The sequence below is a fragment of the Schistocerca nitens genome, chromosome 8 (genome assembly GCF_023898315.1).
Source record: "Schistocerca nitens isolate TAMUIC-IGC-003100 chromosome 8, iqSchNite1.1, whole genome shotgun sequence".
Lineage (NCBI taxonomy): Eukaryota > Metazoa > Arthropoda > Insecta > Orthoptera > Acrididae > Schistocerca > Schistocerca nitens.
In genome coordinates this window covers 384,612,057-384,639,550 of record NC_064621.1, presented here as the reverse complement: position 1 = coordinate 384,639,550, position 27,494 = coordinate 384,612,057, and the positions used below count along the sequence as shown (strand labels likewise).

The 27,494-nt window shown below is 39.7% G+C and overlaps 1 protein-coding gene across 1 annotated transcript in view; it reads right to left on the bottom strand.

The window, feature by feature from the left end:
• Positions 1-27,494, bottom strand: part of LOC126198416 (probable E3 ubiquitin-protein ligase HERC1) — a 747,204-nt gene that overhangs the window by 305,816 nt on the left and 413,894 nt on the right. Inside the window, exon 39 of the mRNA XM_049934719.1 lies at positions 9,346-9,670. Within this exon, the coding sequence (XP_049790676.1) occupies positions 9,346-9,670 (325 nt within the window). The remainder of the gene's footprint in view (positions 1-9,345; positions 9,671-27,494) is intronic.

Genomic DNA, 27,494 nt, shown 5'->3' with positions numbered 1-27,494 from the left:
AATGCAAGTTTGGTACACTAACCAACATGCCATTTCTCTGGTTCCTTTCATGAAATACTGAACTATTTTACTACTAGCACAATTACACTAAAGCTCTATGTAGTCTAAAGCTCTGTATTAGCACCCAAAAAATGTATATATCACTATTTTACGTTCTGAAGAAAAATATTTTGTGTCACTGAAACAAACAAAACAGAGAAGGGGCCATCACACACAGCCTAGACTTTTACTTATAAACATTAACTGATAGTTAAGGTTCCCACCCTCTCTCTTATTGAACAGACAAGACTTGTGTAATCAGGTGCAGTAAATAAAGCTCCATTACAAGTCTGTTTGTACAGAGATTATTTAAATATGTAATAGGTTACACTCAATGGCAGATGACAACAACATACACATAGGGAAAAAAAGAACATCTGAAAAATGGAAGTTAACAGAACCCAAAAGAACATTAACACTGAATCACTAACATCTCCCGTCAGTGTCATTATCAGTGTTACAAAAACTAAAGTACAACCTTTAAGTAAGCCCTGACTACAATTTTTTTTAAAATTTTATTTTACAAGGTGGATTTGTCAGAACATCAGCTTTTTGTTCATTTGTGATAATATACTTCAAACTTTCTTAGCAAAGCTTTCTCCCTCACAAATGATGGGACTGTGAGTTCTTGGAAAGATTTATTACTGATATACTGTATTCATAAAGAAAACAGCTTTCTGACAGTCAGAACGACTGTAATACAAATTACTGGGCCAACAGGTTTCACTAGCTGCCATGCTTAAGGCTATAAATTCTGATTCTGTTGATGACAGAGACAGTGTGTGTTGCTTCTTAAGTGGCCATGAAACACTAAAACCTAAAACTTTGAAAAGATAACCACCTGTAGACTTTCTATGTACTCTGTAACCAGCCCCATCAGAGTCGACATAACCAATTATAGGATCTGCACAATTTTATCCCTAGCACATAACACGTTAAGTTTTAGGGTCCTGTAATATAACACATGTTTTAAAGCATTCCATAACTCTGTAACTCTAGACTTCCATGTGTTTGGTACCTGCTTAGAATACTTATTTCTACATGAATGGTCTGGAACCTAACATGACATACATCAGTGACCCTATTAATTTTGTACATCTTTTCTCAATGTCTTCAGTTTCAGGTTTTTCTCTTTTAAACATACTGTGACTGGACTTTTCCTTCATGGGAGTTGAAACAAAATTACATTCAAACATGTAAAAAGAACTTACAATAGTTTTTCAAGATAGATATTTTGAAAAACAGTAACAGTACCCTCCCTTAAATTTTGAACAACATTCATTCCCAAGTAGTTCCTAATCATATCCAAATCCTTCATTTTAAAGTTATCACTTCATAACAGATTAAAATTGTCAATTTCACTCTGGGAAGTCAAATCTGTCGGCAGCTCATCAATGTAAACAAGTAAGTATGTTTTATAACAATTTTCTATCTTTATATGAAAGCAATACTCAAAATCACTTCTTACAAATCCTAAGCCAGTTATTACTGTGTGGAATTTAGCATTCCAATATTTGGCTGAGTCCTTTAAACCACAAAGAGCCTTTCTAAGTTAAAAAACTTTACATTTGTTTTACTGCAATATCCAGGAGGTAATTTAACATAAAGTCTCCAACTATCTCTCCACAGATAAAGCACTACAAATGCCCACTTGATAGATGGGAATGTTATTCTCATTGTAAAAAGCCAGAAAAAGTCTCACTGGAGTTAATTTTGTGACTGGACTGTATATTTCAGAGTAAGCCAGTCTTTGTTGGAAACCTGTAGCAAAAAAAAAAAAAAAAAAAAAAAAAAAAGCTTTAACATTACTGTTCTCATCTCTTTTTCATTTAAAAAACCACTTTGCGTCAATAACATTATAATCATTTGGCCTACATACAGAATCCAATCTATTATTTTCTACCAGGGCTTGCAGCTCTCTTGCTATGCCATCTTTCCCATTTGCAGCATACACTACAAAACATCACTTCACGTAGATCTTGGAGGTCATCATCATTCACTGCAATCAACAGGCCCAACTCATAATCCTGTAAGTAATGCACACACTGAATATTCCTCCTGGGTCTCAGATTGTATGTCCTTTCATCCTCACCATCTACATTTTCTTCTGAATCCTCAAAAGAAACTTCTCTGTTTCCTCTGTCTACAATAATTTATTGTTCTTCTCTGCGCTGACTTCTAATTTCTTCCACAACCTCAAAACTCATTTCTTCTTTCAGCCCCTCTGATTTTGAAATTTCATCTATGTTCTCTTCATTACAACAAATCATACCTGATTCTATTATAGGAACATCAGTTTCCTTCTCCCAGTCAGATACTACTGGTGACAAAAATCTATATCTTGGTGCACCTCAGTTTTCTTCGTGGAAGGTACAAATATACTGTACCCCTTCACATCATCCTTGTAACCCATAAGTAAACATATCTTGTTTTTGGCATCTAGTTTCAATCTCTTTTCTTTGGGTGCAATGGCACACACATGAAACCCAAATTTTTTAAATCTTCCAAGGGTAATTCTCTGCCATAAAAGGCTTCAAAAGGAATTTTACCTTTGATGATGTACCACTAACAACGTGGTAATCAATACCAACACATACTAATACTAACAGTCGAAATGAGACGTCCACAGGGCTCTGCCAACTAAGCATATAGTGTGTAGTCAGGTAGAGTAATCATCATACCTGAAGCACACCTGAAGATCCGAACATAGACACAAGTAAAAATACAGACAATACTAAGACCCTAATGGACTTATTGTGCATATACAATCTAAAAATAAAAATAGATAAACCAACCAGAGTAACAAAGCATAGTGAAACTATAATTGATCATGTAATAACAAATATTCCTACATGCTACTGTGACACACAGGTAATAAACTCCACATTAGCAGACCATTTTGCAATCATGATAGACATAAATATAAAGACCAGTGATTCAGTGCAGAAGATATGGGAGATGAGAAGACAGAACTACCCACAGAGGCAGAAAACTGGGAAACAATATATGCAGCTAAAGATGCAAACACCAAATGGAACCAGTTTTTTCTTTATTCAATTATTATTATGATGTTACATGTCCTGTTAGTAAAAGGCTTGTCAAAAAGCAACAAAAAAAGAAAAGTTGGGTGACTGGAGAAGTAATCCATGCCAGAAATAATCTGAGAGTGTATTATGACCTCTCCAAACAAAAAAATACTAAGGCCTACAATACACTGTATAAAATAAAAAAGAAGGAGTACTGTAGTTTTATCAGAGAAACTAAAGCATCATTCATCAGGATGTATATAGATAAGGGAAAGAACTACTCAAAAGGTTTATGATCTTTCATTAATGAGGAAAGAGGAAAAGTAACAAATCAGGCAGAGGACATCTGCCCACTGATGAGTGGGAAAAGCAAAGCAAACCCTCTAGAAATAGCCAATACTTATAACAGATATTATATTACTGTATTAGATGAATTAATAAGACAAAATAAAACAAATGCAGTAAGTAAATTGTTAAACCCCCCACATACAAATCATACTATGGTTTTCATACCTACAACAGATACAGAAGTGTCAAACCTAATAAAACAACTTAAAATTAAACATTCATCTGGCTTGGATGATGTCACATCACATCTCATAAAGGAATGAGAGAATGTATATTAAAGCCACTGACACACATGCTGAATGCTGCGATAGAAGAAGGTATATTTCCAAATTCATTGAAAGTAAGTCAAGTGAAGCCAATATTTAAGAAAGGAAACTGGGATGAATTAGGAAATTACAGGCCAATATCATTGATCTCAACATTTGCTAAAATCTATGAAATGATAATAAAGAATAGAATTGTAAGTTTTATAACAAAGTACACTATACTACATTCATCACAACATGGTTTCAGAGAAGGGAAGTCGACAAAAACAGCATCAACAGATATAATTGAGCACATTCTTAATTTCCTTATGGAATTAGAGGAAAATGCTATGACATACTTAAATCATTCATTACAAATAGGAAACAATGTACGGAAATCAGACATACTAGTGGGGGAAATACAACAAACTACAGATCAGAATTGCAAACAGTTAAACACGGTGTGCCGCAAGGGTCTGTGCTAGGGTCAATACTATTTATACTCTACATAAATGACTTCCCTAACTGTATAAATCAGAAACCTATAATGTATGCTGATGACACAACAATCATTTGCACAGCTGACACAAAATGCAAATAAATATTTAACACAAAACAACCTGTTTATGAATCATTCTAAAACAATGTATGTAGTATTTCAGACCAAGCATAGTGAAAATTATAATATAAATGTTAATATAAATGGAAAGACTATTAAAGAAGTAACTTGCACAAACTTTCTAGGAACTATAATAGACAAAAATTTGGCATGGGGGGAGCACATAGATGCACTGTGTAAACAAACAGATCCTCGTCATGCACAAAACAGCTAAGACTGTGGATGGTAAAGTCCTCTGATCAATGCATTATGGACTTGTCTTCCCACATTTGTCTTATTCAGTTCATATATGGGGAAGTGCAGAAGCTGGCTACTTAAAAAGAATATTCACAATTCAGAAAAGGGCAGTGAGACGCATTGCAAAAATACCACCAAGACAGACCTGTAGGCAAGCTTTTGTACACTATAATATTATGACAGTATATTCACTGTACATATTCCAAAGCATAATGATGGTAAGGTCAAGCGATAAACACCTCCTAAATAAAGATGTACACAAACACGGTACAAGAGGAAATGAAAATTACTACATGATAAACAGAAATCTAAAACTGTCTATCACTGCCCCTGAAGAAGCAGGCAAAAGGTTTTTTAATAAACTCCCCAAAATCATTAAAAAAGAAACAGACCTAAAATGGTTTGAAAATCATTTGAAACGATATCTCACAGAGAACTGTATATACAGTTTGAGTGACTACTAAGATGGTGTTTAAATATGTTGTATCATTACTGAAATGTACCTTTAAAAATTATGATTTCTGTATGTTGTTTAGATTTGTGTGTATATATAATGTGAAACATGTGATACCTTTGTATGTTTATAGACTATTTCTGTTTAATTATTTGTTTCATTTACATATAATGAAATCAAGTTTGATGTTAATAGCCTATTGTATGACACACTCAATACTCTCAGCTGGATTTTCAGCTGGAGTCCATGGGCAAAGAATAAATAAATAAATAAACACATTACAGCAACAATTGAAAGAGAAAAAGGAAAGAAAGCATAATGACCAAACCCAAATAATAAAGAAATAAATGACACAACCAACAATGTAGGAAATGATAAGATTGCTACTTACCATAAAGATGACATACTAACTTGCAGAAAGCAACTAGTTCTAGCCCCAGCTGCTGGAGTTGGTGGTCATGTGTGCATGTGGTGTGCTTACTTGTGTGAATGAATGGTGTGTGTTTCTCTTTTACTGATTCAGGCTGTGGCCAAAAGTTTATGTGTAAGTGTCTTTTAATTGTGCCTGTCTGGAACTTAGTGGGTCAACTTTATGTTAAGCAGCAATCTATCTATTCCTACGTTGTTGATTTTCCTACCTGAAACGACACAATCAGTAACAGATAAATGTATGCTGCTTGATTTGTGGGTCTATCTTCGGCGAGCAGTCTCCCTCAGGGGGGACTTAGAGTATGCACTAACTACTCACAGCAAGAAAACTGATGAAGCATATGACAGGTTACTGGAGATTATAGACCACCTATCGTCATAAGACTTTATCATTAACACTGAACTTGCTAGTGACAATATAAACAAAGAGCATATCAGTTGGCAAATGGAGTTTTTCAAAATCTGCAAACACTTTGTGCAGTAGTAAAGTAGACAATTATAAACTGGTTGCATCTTGATGAAAGGCGAACACACGGTATGTGCAAATCTAACAAAGTTTAATCAGACAATAAGTTTGTATACGTAAAGCCAACTGAGACTGTAAGTTAACTTTTATGAACATTTAATTTCAAATATATACACACATTTGTGAAAGCTAATTTAGGTGATACTTTTGTACCCACGAAAGATGGCATTTCATCTTTACAAACTATGAATGACAGGATACAATTTAGAGGCCACAAGGACACAGTCTCTATCATCCTTACCAAACAACATGGAAATGAGTGTGTGTGTACGTGTTTTTGAAGGCATAAAATTAAAATTTTTTGGCTGAAATTAATGAACACATCATAATGATTATCATTTTTTCTTCTTCGTCATCAATCATTTGACAGCCACTGCTTGTGAAAAGCTTCCTCTAGATTATTCAGTGCATTATGATTCTCAAAAAATGCACTCAGATTGCCTTGGAAAGCTTTAAATGACATAACCTCACCTTCAATTTGGTCATCATCTTTGTCCTTTTCTTATCTCTTGGATCCAGCAAAGAACTTCTTTCATTCATCTATCATGCAATTATCTATCTAAATGTAAGACATACTGCTTTCAAGCTGACCTTACAATGTAAATAATTCCTGATACCTCACCACATTCAATGCTTACTTGTTTCATTTTTTCTGTCTTGCCATAGCTACGCAACATCTCTGACAATGCTATAAAAAAATCACTAAATAACTGTTGTACCTTCTGATGATAAGTCGTTAGGTGACTTGAAATTGGTCATGCTAAATTTAAAAAAAAAAAAAAAAAAAAAAAAAAAAAAAATTGACCCACCACAAAAGGCAACTAGTTGCAATTATTTCAGAAAACTCTTAGGAAGATCTGAGTTTGACATACCGTGGTTGATGAAATCTTTAGAAATGGAGCACAGACTCATAGCAGTGAAGACTGCCACCTGTGTCTTTTTCAAAAGAACCACCACTGCATTTACCTTACGTGGTTTAAGGAAACCATGGGAAATCTAAATCTGGATGAAAAGAGGGGAGAGGGATTTCAACTGCTGTCCTTTCTACATGTCATTTTCATTAGAGTTATTAATAATTATGTGATCCATTTCAGACTGCTCCCTGACCCATTTATTTGCTTTCCTATTTCTTTTAGCAGTTATTTCCAACACAATTCTCTCTATCAGTTCACAGTAACTGTCAACTTTTGAATTTGGTGTTTTGCATTGAAAATAAATTTCTCACTACCATAAGACCTGGTAACAAACACCAATTGTGAACTCTCTGATTACTTCACAATGGAAACTTCAGGTTGAAGTCATCACAGGCCATTTCAGTAATATTTAGATTTTGCTTGTCCACCATTCATATCTCCGGCTATTCTTAACACAAAAAAGCATCAACTGGGTCTAACGTCAATATTAATCCAGCAAAATAAACACCCCTTTGCAACTATCACTTCCTGAAAATATTGTTACAATGTCTTGACCTATTTATGAAATATTATATTTTAATACAAAGATCTGTATGAGTAATAAATAAAAATTCTGTGAAAGGAGAGTTGCTACTCGCCATATATAGTAGCAACTTTCCTTTTCACAGTCTTGTTACATTCCATCCTGGATTTTCCATAATTTGAAATAAAAATTCTGAATTGACTATCAAGAAAAAAGATGAAGTGAAAGGAATTAATTTTGTTCCTGATGCTAAGCAATGTTTGTATGCCAGAATGTATTGGAAGCTAAACAACGCAAACATCACACATGGTAATGAAGTAAATACAAGTGACAACATTATCTGTAAAGCTTAGCGACATTACTGTATCAATCTTGTTTGCTTGCCCTTTCACCTGTTCCACTGCTTGTTACATGCTAAGGGCTCAGTTGCCACTAACCCTACCATTAAGAAGAGGAGAAATTTGAACTCACTGAAATGGTTTGGATTGTAGTAATCTCCACAGAATCACCTTGTTTGTGAGTAAAATGGGGCAGCTGTTACAGTATTAGGAGATCATTTTCATATAATGGGATGACCTTTATGGAAAATGGGTATCTGCCTAGTTTGCATGAATAATGAGAGTCGTTAAGAAAAGTTGTTGTAAAAGTAAACTGGTAGTAGTGCTGAATACTGTGTCTTTATATTCCACATTAAACTATTCGAAAATATTCTTTTCCAGAATGAATTTTTACTCTGCACCTGAGTGTGCCTTTCATGGGCAAATGCTCTACTGACCGAGTTATCCCAGCATGATTCACAACCTGCCCTCACTATTTTACTTTCACTGACACATCACCATCTACCTTCCAAAATTCTCATAAGGTCTCCTGCATACCTTGCAAGGTTAGCATTCCTGGAAGAAAGGGTGTTGCAGAGTCATGCCTTACACACAGCCTGGGGGACATTTCTGGAATGAATTTTTACTCTGCAGCAGAGTGTGCACTGATCTGAAACTTCCTGGAAAATTAAAACTGTTGCTGGATTGGGACTGGAACCAGGCACATTTGCCTTTCATGAGCAAGAACTCTACTGACTAAACTATCCAACAACTCGCCACCCACCTTCCCAGCTTTAGTTCTACCAGTACCTCATCTCCTACCTCCCACCACACTTCAAAGAAGTTTTGCTGTATATCTTGTGGGACTAGCACTCTTGGAAGAAAGGCAAAGGTCCTAGGTTCAAGTGCTGCTCTGGCAAACACTTTTAGTCGGCCAGGAAGTTTCAAATATGTGCACACTCTGCTCCAGAGAGAAAATTTATTCTGGAAATAACCCCAACTGTGACTACGCCATGTCTACACAATATCCTTTTTTATAGAAGAGCTAGTTCTGTAAGGTACTGGCGAAAGTAAAGCTGTGACGGTGGGTCACACCTTGTGTTTGGATAGCTCAATTGGTTCAGCACTTGACTGTGAAAGACAAAGGTAATAGGTTTGAGTCCCAATCCACCACACAGTTTTAATCTGCCAGGAACCTACATTTTTGTTCACAACTGGGGAAGTAATAGCCACCAGCAAGCAGTCCTAGCTGCAAAAAAATTTCATTACAAGAAAAGCGGAATTGCTGCAACTTATTGTAGAATATTGCACAACATGCAAATTTAGATGCAACATGTCATAAGGTATAGCAAAGTGTGTGCCTGTAAGGATAACAGTTGATTCTGGACTGTTCCAGAGTGTCAGAAGTCTATGGTATCACTGTTTCTTATAATTTTGTTTTCCTTCTCCCATCTATACAGACGTGGCTGACTTGATCATATTAATAACTGGGGTTATATTCTGATAAATAATAAGCAAAAAGCAATCATAACTGCAAATAAAATATCACTTCTTATCTGAAATGAGACAGTTACTGAAAATGCTATGGTCATCATCATCATCATCATCATCATCATCATCATAATAATAATATTACATCGTGTAATGTTACATGGTTTGTTATTTTACCTGTGGCACTAATTGCTTTCTGTACATGCTTCAGAGAGAAGCCCATTTCCATGAGTGGTGCTGCTATCGGAGGCGGTGGCGGTGAAGGCGAACGAAGCTGAGGTGCCCGCAGCAGAGGTGCAGATTGAGGTGATGGTTTATTGGAAGCAGAAGGATATGGTGGCTGGGGAGATGATAATTCAGAAAAGCTACAAGCACCTAATGGGAGAGAAGTAGGAGGACGTATCTGTGGAATGCCACGAATAAGACGAGACAGTGTTGATGGTCCTGATGCAGTGTTTGTAGGGGTAGCATTATGTGCTGCTCTGGTACCTGGTACACCATCCTAAAACAAAATAAAACAATCAATTTCAAACAGATCTTGAAAAAAATAAGTACAGGGATAGGATAAAAACATGGAAATACAGTGCAAAATGTGTGCTTGAACATAAATGCAGATGCTACAGAAGCCCACAGTTTGCACTGTTGTCTTTGACCTCACACTTGTGCAATGTTGTCAATATGCTGCAACTGTCAGTCAAGGTCAGAACAATGTTCTGTGTAGATCTGAGTGCATTATGTTGGATGTAAGTGAATTTGTATGTGGGCAAATTGTTGGTGCTCATACGGCGAGAGCTTCCTAAGCAAGGAAGCTGGAGTGTTTGACGTTTCAAAACACACCATACTGTAGATTTATACCAGATATGGGGAAAGTGTAAAAAATGATTCGCAGACAAAAGTGCATGTTGATTGATTGCGACAGGCGGTCACTGAAGAGGATTGTGACGAAAAATAAGATGATGACAGCTGCCTGCAATAGTAATTGCAGAACTGAATGTCACACTCACGAACACCGTCAGCACCAAAACAAGAAGAAGGGTGGTCCATAAGCGGGGAATTGCACAGTGAGCTGGAATTCCAAAATCACTAATTGATGATGCAGCCCTAATGGGAAAATGTGGTGCTTAAGCTATAAAACCTGGACTACAGAGCAATGGAAGAAAGTAATTTGATCAGATGAATCTTTTTGCACACTGTTTTCAACGCTCCTGTTCACATATATCGCATCATCCAGAACTGGTTTTGTGAGCACAAAGATGGATTGTCGCTTGTTCCCGGCTACCATAGTCACCAGATCTCAATATTATTGAGCCTTTGTGGTCTACTATGGACAGAGGGGTGGGTGATCACAATCCACCTCCACCACTGTTTGCTGAACTGCCACTATTTTGCATTAAGAATGGTACAAGATTCCCTTGAAAACCATACAGAACCTGTATTTACCCATTTTGTGATGACTGGAAGCTGTTTTCAATGCCAACAGTTCTCCTACACCATATAAGGGATAGAAATGGGTTGCGTTTTTGGTATCCCCATATTTTCATCCACCCCCTGTATAGCAGGGAAGTATGAGCTTTTGAAATAGAATATTTATGCGAGCCTCGTGGAATACAAAAGATAGATACCAACAACATTATAAATATAGTTACTTTAATGTAGGATGCTTGTAAGTAATTCATTCACACATTATACTCTGCAAATCCCATTGTGAATTGCCTTCATGGGTGTGTCAAGTTACAGCCTTTCCTTCTCATCCCGTACAGTAAGTCTCCCCTGACCTGTGGTTCTGGGTTACTTTTCTAAAATCTACCCCTTTTCCTAGACCTCTCCAGTCCTTTTCCTTCACTGTTCTTCCTTCACTGTTCTTCCTTCCCCTTCAACCCTTCTATCTGAAGAAGGAGCCACTGGCTCCGAAAGCTTGTCAATCGCAACAGTCTTTTATGTGTGTATTCTCCCACCGCTTGGTGAGTACATTTTTTATCTATCCAATTAAGTTATATATATATATATATATATATATATATATATATATATATATATATATATATATATATATATATATATATATATATATATATATATACAGAGGGAAACATTCCACGTGGAAAAAATATATCTAAAAAGAAAGATGATGAGACTTACCAAACAAAAGCGCTGGCAGGTCGATAGACACACAAACAAACACAAATATACACACAAAATTCAAGCTTTCGCAACAAACTGTTGCCTCATCAGGAAAGAGGGAAGGAGAGGGAAAGACGAAAGGATGTGGGTTTTAAGGGGGAGGGTAAGGAGTCATTCCAATCCCGGGAGCGGAAAGACTTACCTTAGGGGGAAAAAAGGACAGGTATACACTCTCACACACACACACATATCCATCCACACATACAGACACAAGCAGACATCTCACAAGCAGACATCATCTTTGTTTTTAGATATATTTTTCCTACGTGGAATGTTTCCCTCTATTATAACCATATCATTAATTTGAACCCAACAATTACGTTTGTTATTGTCGCTGTTGCATTTCGAAATCTTTCCTGTCATCTTATTTTCTCTTTATTAGGTCTTTAAATATGTCTGCTTGTGAGATGTCTGCTTGTGTCTGTATATGTGTGGATGGATATGTGTGTGTGTGTGTGTGTGTGTGTGTGTGTGTGCACGCGAGTGTATACCCGTCCTTTTTTCCCCCTAAGGTAAGTCTTTCCGCTCCCGGGATTGGAATGACTCCTTACCTTCTCCCTTAAAACCCACATCCTTTCGTCTTTCCCTCTCCTTCCCTCTTTCCTGATGAGGCAACAGTTTGTTGCGAAAGCTTGAATTTTGTGTGTATGTTTGTGTTCGTTTGTGTGTCTGTCGACCTGCCAGCACTTTCATTTGGTAAGTCACATCATCTTTGTTTTTAGATATATTTTTCCTACGTGGAATGTTTCCCTCTATTATAACCATATATATATATATATATATATATATATATATATATATATATATTTCCTTCGTGGAATGTTTCCCTCTATTATAACTATATATATATATGCTAAAATACAAAGAAGGAGAGGGAAAGATGAAAGGATGCGGGTTTTAAGGGAGAGGGTAAGGAGTCATTCCAATCCCGGGAGCGGAAAGACTTACCTTAGGGGGAAAAAAGGACAGGTATACACTCGCACACACACCCATATCCAACCACACATACACAGACACAAGCAGACATTTGTAAAGGCAAAGAGATTCGGCAGAGATGTCAGTCGAGGCAGAAGAACAGAGGCAAAGATGTTGTTGACGGACAGGTGAGGTATGAGCAGCGGCAACTTGAAATTAGCAGAGGTTGAGGCCTGGCGGATAACGAGAAGAGAGGATATACTGAAGGGCAAGTTCCCATCTCCGGAGTTCTGACAGGTTGATGTTAGTGGGAAGTATCCAGATAACCCGGACGGTGTAACACTGTGCCAAGATGTGCTGGCCGTGCACCAAGGCATGTTTAGCCACAGGGTGATCCTCATTACCAACAAACACTGTCTGTCTGTGTCCATTCATGCGAATGGACCGTTTGTTGCTGGTCATTCCCACATAGAAAGCTTCACAGTGTAGGCAGGTCAGTTGGTAAATCACGTGGGTGCTTTCACACGTGGTTCTCACTTTGATCGTATACACCTTCTGGGTTACAGGACTGGAGTAGGTGGTGGTGGGAGGGTGCATGGGACAGGTTTTACACCGGGGGCAGTTACAAGGGTAGGAGCCAGAGGGTAGGGAAGGTGGTTTGGGGATTTCATAGGGATGAACTAAGAGGTTACGAAGGTTATGTGGACGGCGGGAAGACACTCTTGGTGGAGTGGGGAGGATTTCATGAAGGATGGATCTCATTTCAGGGCAGGATTTGAGGAAGTCTGATCCTGTCCCGGAAAGTATCCTGTCACAAGTGGGGCACTTTTGTGGTTCTTCTGTGGGAGGTTCTGGGTTTGAGGGGACGAGGAAGTGGCTCTGGTTACTTGCTTCTGTACCAGGTCGGAGGGTAGTTGGGGGATGCGAAAGCTGTTTTCAGGTTGTTGGTGTAATGGTTCAGGGATTCCGGACTGGAGCAGATTCGTTTGCCACGAAGACCTAGGCTGTAGGGAAGGGACCATTTGATGTGGAATGGGTGGCAGCTGTCATAATGGAGGTACTGGGGTTCCACGACCATGGTACTTGATCGTCGGGAGTATGTGGCTGAGGGACTGCGTCAGCTTTCAGACAACACCACATACAAAGTTTGCCAAGGTAATCCCATTCCTGATGTCCAGGCGGAGCTTCAAGGAATCCTCGGAACCTTAGGCCCCCTACAAAACCTTTCACCTGACTCCAGCAACCTCCTGACCCCACCGACACCCCGCACCCCTACCTTCTACCTTCTTCCTAAAATTCACAAACCTTCTTCCTAAAATTCACAAACCCAATCATCCCGGCCACCCCATTGTAGCTGGTTACCAAGCCCCCACAGAACGTATCTCTGCATACGTAGATCAACACCTTCAACCCATTAGGTGCAGTCTCCCATCCTTCATCAAAGACACCAACCACTTTCTCGAACGCCTGGAATCCTTACCCAATCTGTTACCCCCGGAAACCATCCTTGTAACCATTGATGCCACTTCCTTATACACAAATATTCCGCACGTCCAGGGCCTCGCTGCGATGGAGCACTTCCTTTCACGCCGATCGCCTGCCACCCTACCTAAAACCTCTTTCCTCATTACCTTAGCCAGCTTCATCCTGACCCACAACTTCTTCACTTTTGAAGGCCAGACATACCAACAATTAAACGGAACAGCCACGGGTACCAGGATGGCCCCTTCGTACACCAACCTATTCATGGGTCGCTTAGAGGAAGCCTTCTTGGTTACCCAGGCCTGCCAACCCAAAGTTTGGTTGGTTGGTTGTGTTGGGGAAGGAGACCAGACAGCGAGGTCATCGGTCTCATCGACAGGACAGGGAAGGAAGTCGGCCGTGCCCTTTGAAAGGAACCATCCCGGCATTTGCCTGCAGCGATTTAGGGAAATCACGGAAAACCTAAATCAGGATGGCTGGACGCGGGATTGAACCGTCGTCCTCCCGAATGCCAAAGTTTGGTACAGATTTATTGATGACATCTTCATGATCTGGACTCACAGTGAAGAAGAACTCCAGAATTTCCTCTCCAACCTCAACTCCTTTGGTTCCATCAGATTCACCTGGTCCTACTCCAAATCCCATGCCACTTTCCTTGACGTTGACCTCCATCTGTCCAATGGCCAGCTTCACACGTCTGTCCACATCAAACCCACCAACAAGCAACAGTACCTCCATTATGACAGCTGCCACCCATTCCACATCAAACGGTCCCTTCCCTACAGCCTAGGTCTTCGTGGCAAACGAATCTGCTCCAGTCCGGGATCCCTGAACCATTACACCAACAACCTGAAAACAGCTTTCGCATCCCGCAACTGCCCTCCTGACCTGGTACAGAAGCAAGTAACCAGAGCCACTTCCTCATCCCCTCAACGGGTATACACTCGCACACACACACATATCCAAGCACACATATACAGACACAAGCAGACATATTTAAAGGTCTTTAAATATGTCTGCTTGTGTCTGTATATGTGTGGTTGGATATGTGTGTGTGTGCGCGAGTGTATACCCGTCCTTTTTTGCCCCTAAGGTAAGTCTTTCCGCTCCCGGGATTGGAATGACTCCTTACCCTCTCCCTTAAAACCCACATCATTTCGTCTTTCCCTCTCCTTCCCTCTTTCCTGATGAGGCAACAGTTTGTTGCGAAAGCTTGAATTTTGTGTGTGTGTTTGTGTTTGTTTGTGTGTCTATCGACCTGCCAGCGCTTTCGTTCGGTAAGTCACATCATATATATATATATATATATATGGGGGAGGGGGGGGGGGGAAGTTGTAGGAGAAAACAGTACTAGAGTTACGTGGAATCTACATTACTGAGTCCAAATATTCCAGTGAATTGTAAAATGAGTGGTTAATGAGACATTCATTTACTTTCTTTTTAAATATTTGGGGATTTACAATTTCCTGTCTGATGTCTACTGACATCCAGTCACAGTCTTTAAGTCTGAGAATTGAAAGCTCGATAAGAACCCCAGGTAGAGATTCATAGTGAATACAAAAATTATTTTTACTTTAAGTTTTGTTATACAATGCAGACTTTCATGGATGGTATTTATGTATTTGGTGATTTTTATTTTATGTGCATTAGGCCATGGTCCAAGGTATAATTCGTTACATTCTGTCTTCCAATACTGAAGATCTCATCAGAGGCAATAATGACTCAAAAAGCAGTTACAATCTCTTACAAATTTGGTTTGTTGAGCTGCTATGCGATTGTAACTGCATTCCAAGATGTTATACACTACTGGCCGTTAAAACTGCTACACCATGAACATGACGTGCGACAGACGCAAAATTTAACCGACAGGAAGAAGATGCTGTGCTATGCAAATGATTAGCTTTTCAGAGCATTCACACAAGGTTGGCGCCGGTGGCGATACCTAAAACGTGCTGATATGAGGAAAGTTTCCAAGTGATTTCTCATACACAAACAGCAGTTGACCGGCGTTGCCTGGTGAAATGTTGTTGTGATGCCTCGCGTAAGGAGGAGGAATGCGTACCATCATGTTTCCGACTTTGATAAAGGTCGGGTTGTAGCCTATCGCAATTGCGGTTTATCGTATCGCGACATTGCTGCTCGCGTTGGTTGAGATCCAATAGCAAAATATGGAATCGGTGGGTTCAGGAGGGTAATACGGAAAGCCGTGCTGGATCCCAATGGCCTCGTATCACTATCAGCTGAGATGACAGGCATCTTATCCGTATGGCTGTAACGGACTGTGCAGCCACGTCTCGATCCCTGAGTCAACAAATGGGGACGTTTGCAAGACAACAACCATCTGCACGAACAGTTCGACGATGTTTGTAGTAGCATGGACTATCAGAACGGAGACCATGGCTGCGGTTAAAATGCTGCATCACAGACAGGAGCGCCTGCGATGGTGTACTCAACGACGAACCTGGGTGCACGAATGGCAAAACGTCACGTTTTCGGATGAATCCAGGTTCTGTTTACAGCATCATGATGGTCGTATCCGTGTTTGGCAACATCGCAGTGGACGCACACTGGAGCGTGTATTCGTCATCGCGATACTGGCGTATCACCCGGCATGATGGTATGGGGTGCCATTGTTTACACATCTCGGTCGCCTCTTGTTCGCATTGACGGCACTTTGAACAGTGGACGTTATATTTTAAAATGTGTTACGACACGTGGCTCTACCCTTAATTCGATCCCTGCGAAACCCTACATTTCAGCAGGATAATGCACGACTGCATGTTGCAGGTCCTGTATGGGCCTTTCTGGATACAGAAAATGTTCGACTGCTGCCCTGGCCAGTACATTCTCCAGATCTCTCGCCAATCGAAAACGTCTGGTCAATTGTGGCCGAGCAACTGGCTCGTCAGAATACGCCAGTCACTACTCTTGATGAACTGTGGTATCGTGTTGAAGCTTCATAGGCAGCTGTACTCATAGATGCCATCCAAGCTCTGTTTGACTCAATGCCCAGGCGTATCAAGGCCATTATTACGGCCAGAGGTGGTTGTTCTGGGTACTGATTTCTCAGGATCTATGCATCCATATTGCATGAAAATGTAATCACATGTCAGGTCTAGTATAATATATTTGTCCAATGAATACCCCTTCATCATCTGCACTTCTTCTTGGTGTATCAATTTTAATGGCCAGTAGTGTAGGTTCTGATGATGTCTCCAGCTCTGAAAGATGAAATTTTGGCCACAGAAATATGCCTTCAGCCATGGCCTAATGCCCATAAAACAAAAATCAACAAATATTTTAGTGTTGTGTTTGTGAATTACACAGTTCATCCCAAATACGCTCTTGTTATTAACTACAAACACCGTAAGGGAGCAAATGTATTGACAAGTAAGTATAAGGATCCCTAGATCTCTGAAGAGGCTTCAGCAAAGATGTTCAGTTCTCACCTTTATACATTATTATTATCGCACACTACAGTAGCACAAAGACTTTTTTTGACCTCAGCTGCATTACTCCGGAAAATTAAGTCCTAGAAGAGTAGTGTGTAAAATTTTGTTCACTAAGTTAGCAATACCGTCTGCATGTAAATCTAATAAAAGAGTCTTCCAAGGACAGCGAATGCAAAACTAAACTTTTTGAAAAGTGACAGCTCCCACTAGCCAATAAATGCACTCTACGTCACTTCCCTTCTTGCAGTTTTGTCTACACAAAAGAAAGTCATAGCTAAACTAGCAAATGACAGGGACTTTCAAGTGTGTCATTAACACTAACCATGAAATAAACAATTTTTTCTTATCACATTTATTTAGAAAGCACAAATAATGTGCAATTTCATCTTAGATGTTTACCTGGAAAGTAAAGTTATGGAGTACAGATAATATTTTGGATTTACAACATTTGCATATTAATGTGATGCATATTTGGAACATGCATACATATCTACATCTATAACCTGTGAACCACTATGTAGTGCACAGCAGAGGGTATGTCCAACTGTTCCTTTCATGTATGGAGCATTGGAAAAATGATTGCTTAAATGCTTCATTGTCTGTCATAATCAATCTAATCTTATCCTCATGATCCCTATTGGAGCAATATGTAGAGGGTTGTAGTATATTCCTAGAATCATAGTTTAAGTTGTTTCTTGACACTTTGTAAGTACACTTTCTCACAACAGTTTACATCTATCTTCAAGAGTCAGCCAGTTCAGTTCTTTCAACATCTCAATGAACTTTCCTGTGGGTCAACCAACCTTGACCATTTGTGCTGACCTTCTCTGCATAATGTTTAATATCCCCTGCTATTCCTCTTTAGTACGAGTCCCACACACATGGGAAATATTCTAGAGTGGGTCACACGAGTAATTTGTAAGCAACCTCCTTTGTAACCTATTGCACTTCCCTAGTATTCTACCAATAAACCTTAGTCTGCTACCTTCTTCACCAATGACTGAATGAATGTCATCATTCCACATCGTGTTCCTGCTAAGTGTTACAGTATTTGTATGAGTTTATAGATTCCAACTGTGACTCACTAATATTACATTCAAAGGATACTATGTCTTTTTTGGTTTTATGAAGTGCACTATTTTACATTTTTGAAAATTTATAGCAAGCTGCTGATCATTGCACCATTTTGAAATCTTATCAATGTCTGACTGAATATTTGTAAATCTTTGTTTAGACTGTAATCAAACAATGGAAAATCCAGGATGGAATGTAACAATATTATGAAAAGGAAAGTTGCTACTCACCATACAGTGGAAATGCTGAGTGGCAGCTGAAGCCACACTCCTTCAGCTGCCAGAGGCAGTCGCGCGTGCGCGGGTGTGTGTGTGTGTGTGTGTGTGTGTGTGTGTGTGTGTGAGATCTATTTTTGACAAAAGCCTAGTTGGCCAAAAGTTTATATTGTGACAGTCTTTTTGTTGTGCCTAACTGCAACTCAGCTTCTCTGCTATTTGATGAGTAGCAACTTTCCTTTTCATAATATTGTTTTGTTCAGACTGTACTTCATTGTAGATGTAGAAATCTGCAGGACAGTTTGTTGCAAAAACTGACATGAAGAATGACTTTAAAGATTGCTTCGCAGCCGATGATCAACATAATTCATCAGACAATATGGTTTTCTGAGATATGGAGATGATAGGAGATGACTTCAACAACTTCAACAATGACAGTGATAACATCGCAAACTATATACAGAAAAAGGATATGCTGCAGTGAGTGACAAAGCTGTGATAGGTTGCCCATAACAATGAAGACATCAGTTTGACTGCCCTGCCACTATACATCCAATACAATAACATTATTCAAACGATGGATGAAGGGCAATAGGTAGATTCCATATTCCTAAATATCTGGAAGCATTTGACACTGTGCCCCACTGCAGACTGTTTTTGTTGTTGTTGTTGTTGCTATGAGGTGCAAAACAGCCGAGGCCATAAGCACCCATGTCATAATTTCAAATGACCATTTACTGGATGCAGTTGAAAAACAATCAGAGCCTAATCAATTGGAGTAGAGGGATAGCTAAAAATGTTCACTTCACCTTTGAGGAGACACTCAAACAGTTGAAAGCTAAATTGCCTTTGCCATATTACTAGGACAAATAAAAACTAAAACACAATCGAAAGCTCATGCTGCATCTGCTAAAACATCGGATAATTCAGATGGCAAACATATATTAAAATGTAAATGGTTATAAAATCAGCAATGGGTCAGAAAACAGGGCACTGTCAATGGTTGGTTGCAGTAAGCACAGAGAGGTGCAGGGTTCCAATTAACAAATGACACTTACAGAAACAATAGTGTTCAATACTCAGCTGAGCGAAAAGTATCTCCTCGTGATGAGAGGGGTATGAGGAAGTTTTCCAAGCCATTGGAAGGTGTTTAATTCCTCAGAGTTTGTTCCCATATACAGAAGACTATTATTCATGCCAGAGGGACACAATGTTTCTACGAGCAGCAACAAAGAGATCATATGAAGGGACAGAACAGCTAAAAGGCTAGGTAGTCAGAATGCAGCCTTGGCAGAAGCATCAATAGCTTCATTTCCTAACACTCTGGCATGACAAGGGACACACATGAACATCATGTTGCCTCCACCAAAAGGAAGCAAGTGGAGGCATTAGCAGATTCACTGTACTAAAGGGTGGCCTGTGTATAGTACACAGAGGCTCTGGAGGGCACTAAGTGAATTGGTACATAACACACAATTGAGGAGCCTGCGCCTTTGGATGTAATGGGTAGCCTGACAGAGTGTGGAAAACTCTGCAGTAAAAATCGAACACTGATCTACATGCCAGCACCTAAAATATTTGTTGCCAATGACAAAAGCACATCCAACACCATGGTGGTCTTAGAGCCATCAGCGTAGACACAGGTGCTGCCTGCAAGTTGCGTGCAAAATTCGAGAAACAGTGATAGATCGAGTCGAGAGTAGTGTCCTTGAGAAGAAACTATGTCCACGATAATGTGGAACTCTGCCTGAAACCAAGGTGGTGAAGGGCTCTCACCCATCGGGAACATGACAGGTAACGTAAGGTTAAGTTTCCAAAGCAGTATAGCAAGGTGAACTCCAGGAGGCAACAAAGAAGTTGTGCTCATCCCTTATTGGTGATGAATGGATTCATCAAAAGGACACACAGGATGGATGGCTGGGCACAGAGGACAGATGGCATGCATATCTGCTGAGCAGAACGTCACACCAGTGGGACAGCTATAGTTCAGCATCAACTTTATAGAAGTTAATAGCTGGGATAGTGGCCAAGTGTATGCCTCAATGGTTGACAGTGTTGAAACCATTCAAAACAGATGATCCTGCAGATGAGTAAACGAGAAACCCATAGGCCATTTTTTATCAGATGAAGGAGGGGTATAAGCAGAGGAGGATTTTCCAATCCACTCCCCATGGAGTTCTGTTTAAAAGACGTAGGATATTCAGAGACTTGATACAGTGTGCTGGCAGATAAGATATGTGGGAGGACCAACGGAGTTTCCCATCAAGTGAGCCCAAGAGTTTCATGCAAGAGCAATAGGACCATGCTTAAGGACAGCGGAAGAAACTTCTTATACCACCACAAGATCAGACGGACAGTTTTTTCAATAGAAAAGTTATATCCATTGTTGATGCTCTGTGACTAAAGACAGTCACGATATCCCTGAAGTTGTTGCCCCAGTAAACAAGTCCATTGAGAGCTGCAGTAGACCATAAAGTCATCAATGAAGAGAGAGCCTCAGATGCTTGACAGGAGATAGTTGTTGACAGGGTTAATTTCTATAGCAAGCAGAGCTATCCTCAGCAAAGAACCCTGAGGCACCCCACTCTTCTGAATAAAACTAAAATTGTTTGACAAAGCCAAACCACCAAGTACCTTGAAAATCCGGTCTTTTATAAGCTCCAAAATAAAATTTGGCAGATGGTAACGCAAGGTCCAATTGTGCATTTTAAGGAGGCTGCCCGTCCTCCAGCAGGTATTGTAAGCCTTCTCCAAATAAAAAATCATGGCTACAGTCTGGAATCTCTGCAAAAAATTGTTCATAATGTGGACTGAAAGAGTGACACAATGATCAACTGCAGAGCAATGCTTACAAAGTCCACATTGGGCAATTGTTAGCAAATTCTGAAACTCAAGCCACCAAAGCAACCATATCAGCCACCACTGATCATGTATTCCATCATGTTGCAGACACTGCTGGTGAGGGAAATTGGGTGATAGGTGGACGGAAGATGTTTGTACTTACCGGGCTTGGGTATGGGGAATGCAGTGGCTTCATGCTGGGAAACATGCTATCTGTCCAGATGTGATTATATGTATGAAGGAGAAAATGCTTGCCATCAACAGACAGGTGTTGCAGCATTTGAATGTCAATATTGTCTGATCCTGGAGCGGAGATGAGAGCACGCTTCAGCTCCCTCATAGTAAAAATGGTATTGTATAATTCACAATTCTAAGAAGGAAAATATATCTCCCGAGCCTCCCCCACTTGTTTCCGAAGTAGGAAGATGAGATGGTAGTGGGCGGAATCGAGTTCCATTCAAAGTATTGACCCCAGGTGTTGGCAATATTGATAGTTTCACTACAGTCATGTCAGGAATCAGGAGATGTACCTTGTTTCCAGACATCCCATGCAAGTTACCCCAAACAAAAGAAGAGAGAATAAAACTGTTAAAAGAATTAGTACAAAAGATCCAACTAGCTTTTTTGCTATCTCTGATAATGTGACAACACTTAGCACACGGCTGTTTATAATGATATACAGTTCTTGTTTGTGGCCTGGCATTCCAAGACCTGGAGAGCATGTCTCCGTGTGCGAACGGTGTCACAGCATTCCCCAGTCCACCAGGGAACCAGGTCATATTGCGGTAAAGAAGAGGCATAAAACAATGGGGCATCGTGATCACTATAGAAGCTGTAAGTCTGTCATGTGTGATCCCATGCTGCAAATGTCCCATTAGAGAACAGCCATATAAGATGATAATAGATATTTCTCTTATAAGGGCCAATTACTTCAGTGGCTGCTTAGTGCCAGATTTTGGCTGCATACTACTACAGCGTTCTGAGGGTGGAGGATCCTGTTTCATTATCTCTTCAGAGGTACCAGTAACCTCCCTGGGTTAGTCTGGTGATTCGCACCGTAAAAATGGAGGTCGACTGGACATAGGTGCTGAATGGTGTCACAGCGGTATAGGATCTCCTAGATGGAGAAGGGGAAGAATATTTGTCTTTGTTCAATTTCTTAGTACCCTGTGTTTGTCAGACAAGGATCCAGACATTTGCTGACTTGAGGGACACAAAAAGTATCTTGTGAGTATTCCTTTTTAAATTTCTGTTCTTCTTGTTGTGTCACACGTGGCTTCACTGGTGTGGGTGAAGGGTTTTTGGTGTTTTGAGCAACTGTAGTGGGCGGAGGTGAGCACGTCACTTTAGCACCAGACGATTTCAAAACCATAGCTCCGAACTGGAGGTCGCAGGTCTGCATGGCCACATCTTTCATGGTCTGTAACATAGCAACAATGGTACTGTAACTGCTGGATAGTGGTATGCATGGCTTCCAGTTGGCTAACATTTTGCTAGTGACATTGAGCAATTGCATAAGCGAGTGCAGGACTTTGGTGGGTCTGCAATTTTGTCCACATTGTGTACGCGCAAGCCCTATTTGTTGACCAGGGTGCTTGGAGTTATGCATCACCCACTCGCCATTTACGTGTCAAACATGTTAGCCAGCCTTCAAGAACACCCAGGAAGGCAGAAACAAAAAAAGGGAGATCTCAAATGCTGAAGTGGATGATGGTAGGAGAAGTCCGAACAATAAAGTAGAGAAAGACAAACATGAAACCCATCTACGTCTCTGATACTTTCAACAATAAAAGGAATAGGAAAGATTGCTTCTCACTGAATTAAATATTGTACAGATAAGAAATGGTAATTCTCTTTCAACAAACAGAAAAATTCAGGATGTGCTCAAAGATAAACGTTGGCCAAACTGGAGTCTGAATACCATAGAAAGAGTACACAGGTGGTACTGAAGCAAAAAAATCTGCTTATGGTACCCACTTCAGCAGCCGCATTCAAGAAAGTGAAGGTATACAGAAATTTTGAAGTTCTGTACAGAGTAGGGAAAGGTAAATTACTTGACGCTTCTGAGCAGATGGAAATGCCTGCTTCCAAAGAAGAAAACTCATGTCATTGCTCAATTAATAGGACAAGTACAAATGGAGTGGTTTTTATTCAATTTCTCTTTATTCAGTTTCTCAGAGTCTACTGTAGTAAAACCAATAAGTAGGCCACAAAAAAGGCTACATAAATAACTCACAAGATGGAATGCAAGGGATATGCAGCCATGATATCTTTGATCAACTGTGCAAAATGAAGGAATATTACAGTTTAACATCCCGTCAACAACGAAGTCATTAGAGACTGAGCACAACCCTCAGATTATGAAAGGATAGGGAAGGAAATCAGCCATGTCCTTTTCAAAGGAACTGTCCCGGCATTTGTGTGGAGCAATTTAAGAAAATCACAGAAAATCTAAATATGAATTGCTGGATGGGGAGTATAGTAAGTCACGTACAAACTGATGCCACTATATTTCTATTCAAGGACAGCAATGAATCTTTGTGTGCTGAACTGGTTACAATAAGAGGCCTCTAGCACTTTACTACTGGTTGGGCAATTGGAATTTTTTTTACTGTCTTATACGCTACTTGGGTCCTGTATTTTATGTCATGACTACTATATTTTTAAACTGCAGTTTGAACTAACAGCTCTCTGTAAACTCCTCGTTAAGCTTCAACCAACTCTTTGCAATATCTCTGTGACAAAGTAGTGGGCTCTTCACTATTTGTAAGCATTTTACCAGTTCACTCATGCACATAGCTTTCTTATGGGATTTGAAGATAATCTTCAATATTTGTCTTTTTGTAGGAAACTTGGTAGTGAATGTTGTCATCTGCAACTGCTGGACAATTAATTGTAATGTTCAAGTGAGACTATGTACTACATATTAAATGACATTCAATCCCACTGCAGAAGTAGGAATAAAAGCAAAGACTGCTTCACTGAAGGTAAATTTTGCAAATGTTCCTAGAAATGGTAGAGGTCTTAGATTAATACAGTGTGCTGACAATAACATATTTGGCCTTAACAAAGATGTTAGTTGAAGCTATTAATGTGTAAAAAAAAAAAAAAAAGCTCCGTCTTTAGGCCACAAGTGGCCCTTCCGGGACCGTCCGGCCGCCGTGTCATCTTCCGAGGAAGCTGCGGATAAGGAGGGGCGTGTGGTCAGCACACCGAACTCCCGACCGTTAGGACGGTATTCTTTGACCGAAGCCGCTACTAATCGGTCGAGTAGCTCCTCAATTGGCATCATGAGGCTGAGTGCACCCCGAAAAATGGCAACAGCACATGGCGGCGGGATGGTGACCCATCCAAGCGCCGGCCACGCCCGACAGCGCTTAACTTCGGTGATCTCACGGGAACCGGTGTAGTCACTGCGGCAAGGCCGTTGCCTATTAATGTGTAAGTAGGGCAAAAATAAAGAAGAATTTGTGAGCAGGAAAATTTGGGTATATCAGAATGACAGAGGTTAGACATTAGCAGACATGCTTTTTCTTAACGCACACTACCATTAGAAAACGGAGTACAAAATTGATTTGGCAACGGTCAAGTCAAGCTCACCTTCAGGACAATGTAGTTAGGTAGGACAATATAATCACTGCATGAATGTGTTTTAAGTTCTCAAGAATAACATTATCTAAAGGTTAGGCAATGATTTTGAGCTTGTTTACGTGTATCAACTGTTCAATATCTCTCTTTCATGATGAGTGGTTACCTTTACACTGCTCTGTTTGTTGGAAATCAGCACATTAGGAAGGACAAGATGAAAACTGGAATACCAAGGAATGCTGCTGGTATGAAAATGCCCATTACTGATGTGATAAGAAAGTGTGAAGTGTAGTGGTATGGTTACTTAGTGAGAACTGAAAAATGTAAAACATCAATAAAATACTTTGATGTTGAAGTATCTAGCAATATACCAAAGTGAATTCAAAGGAAACAATAATTACACATAGTGAAATCAGATGTGACAATGAGGAGCCCGATCTGAGAAAGTGTCACGGACCGAACATACGGAAATGGCTAATCCTTATGCTTTGCACTAAGGAAATTTGTAGGAAATAATGATGATGATGATCTGAAACAGAATTTTCTGGTACTCTTACCATCTAGTCAGTTTACATGGTTATACTATTTCAAATTTCACAGAAATATGGAAAGAGAACTGAAGTCAGGGCTCAGAAATAAAAACTTCGAGTTTTGCTGATGACACTGTAGTGCCGTCAGAGATGGCAGGGAACCTGAAAGAGCATTTGAATGGAAAGGAGCAAAGGATAGCATTTTGAAAGCAGGCTGTAAGATGATTGTAGCATCATATGGAAGTGAAATGTGGATAATAAATACTGCAGTAAAGAAGAGAACAGAAACTTTTGGAATGTAACACTACAGAAGAATGCTTAAGATTAAATGGGTAGATGAAATAACAAACGAGGAGGTAACTGAACCAAATTGGAGAAAAAAGCTATTTATGGCACAACCTGATTAACCCTAGAGTGGGCACGGCTATGTATTAAGTGTGTGAACCACAAGTAACATTGTCTTGTACTGTTTCTTTGTTGTTTTACAACTATGAGCCCATACCTATCCCTTCATTATTGCTTAAGCTAATACTGTGATACTTTGAATTGCCATACATCCAAGAGATCAGCAGTGATACAAAACAAATAGTATATAACAGAGGGAAACATTCCACGTGGAAAAAATATATCTAAAAAGAAAGAAAGTGATGAGACTTACCAAACAAAAGCGCTGGCAGGTCGATAGACACACAAACAAACACAAACATACACACAAAATTCTAGCTTTCGCAACAAACGGTTGCTTCGTCAGGAAAGAGGGAAGGAGAGGGAAAGATGAAAGGAAGTGGGTTTTAAGGGAGAGGGTAAGGAGTCATTCCAATCCCGGGAGCGGAAAGACTTACCTCAGGGGGAAAAAAGGACGGGTATACACTCGCACACACACACATATCCATCCGCATATACACAGACACAAGCAGACATTTGTAAAGGCTTTACAAATGTCTGCTTGTGTCTGTGTATATGCGGATGGATATGTGTGTGTGTGCGAGTGTATACCCGTCCTTTTTTCCCCCTAAGGTAAGTCTTTCCGCTCCCGGGATTGGAATGACTCCTTACCCTCTCCCTTAAAACCCACTTCCTTTCATCTTTCCCTCTCCTTCCCTCTTTCCTGACGAAGCAACCGTTTGTTGCGAAAGCTAGAATTTTGTGTGTATGTTTGTGTTTGTTTGTGTGTCTATCGACCTGCCAGCGCTTTTGTTTGGTAAGTCTCATCACTTTCTTTCTTTTTAGATATAAAACAAATAGTATGCTAGATGAGAAAAACTTTACTATTTGTGCAAGAAAATGACCCAGATTCAGAGCTAACAGCTCAGTCTTACAATGAGGTAGTTGTCTATGAAATAATTAGCAATCAAATAAGCATTTGGTTGGGAGCTGATGCAACTGAGTTCTTTGGTGCTTCTAGAATGGATCATTACTGTGGGGTAACACTTCTATGAGGCAACAGAGTGATATAATGAAAGTTTTTTATTATTATTTAATTAAAAACTGATTTACCTCATATAATGTAAGTTTATTTTCTCATTGATTAGTTAAACTAATATTAAACTGTGATACTCCCATACATGTTTACCTTAGCAACAAAGACAGCTGTTCTTGACATGTGTACAAAGTACACCATGCACCCACTCATGTTACAGAATTGGTTGATAGCATGCATCCTGAGACATAAGTGAAATCATCAATTTGGTAATGGAGGTAAATGTGGGGAGTATAAATAGTAGAGGGTGACCAAATCTTGACTACAGAAACAGGTCCAAAAAAACGGTCAAGACTGCAGCAGTTATGCATCAATTTAAAGGCTTGCACAGAATAAAACATGGTGAGCAGCATCAAACAAGTCTATGGGCTGAAGATCACAATAACAATATACGATTTCAAATTATTGTGTGTAATCTGATTGATCTTCTTCATAAAATTATTAAAAGGAGAGATTGCTACTCATTGCAAATATGACATTTTGAGCTGCAGACAGACACAATGAAAAGACCATTACACATTGAGCTTTCAGTCAAAGACTTCTTCAGAAAGGAAAACAAAAATAACAC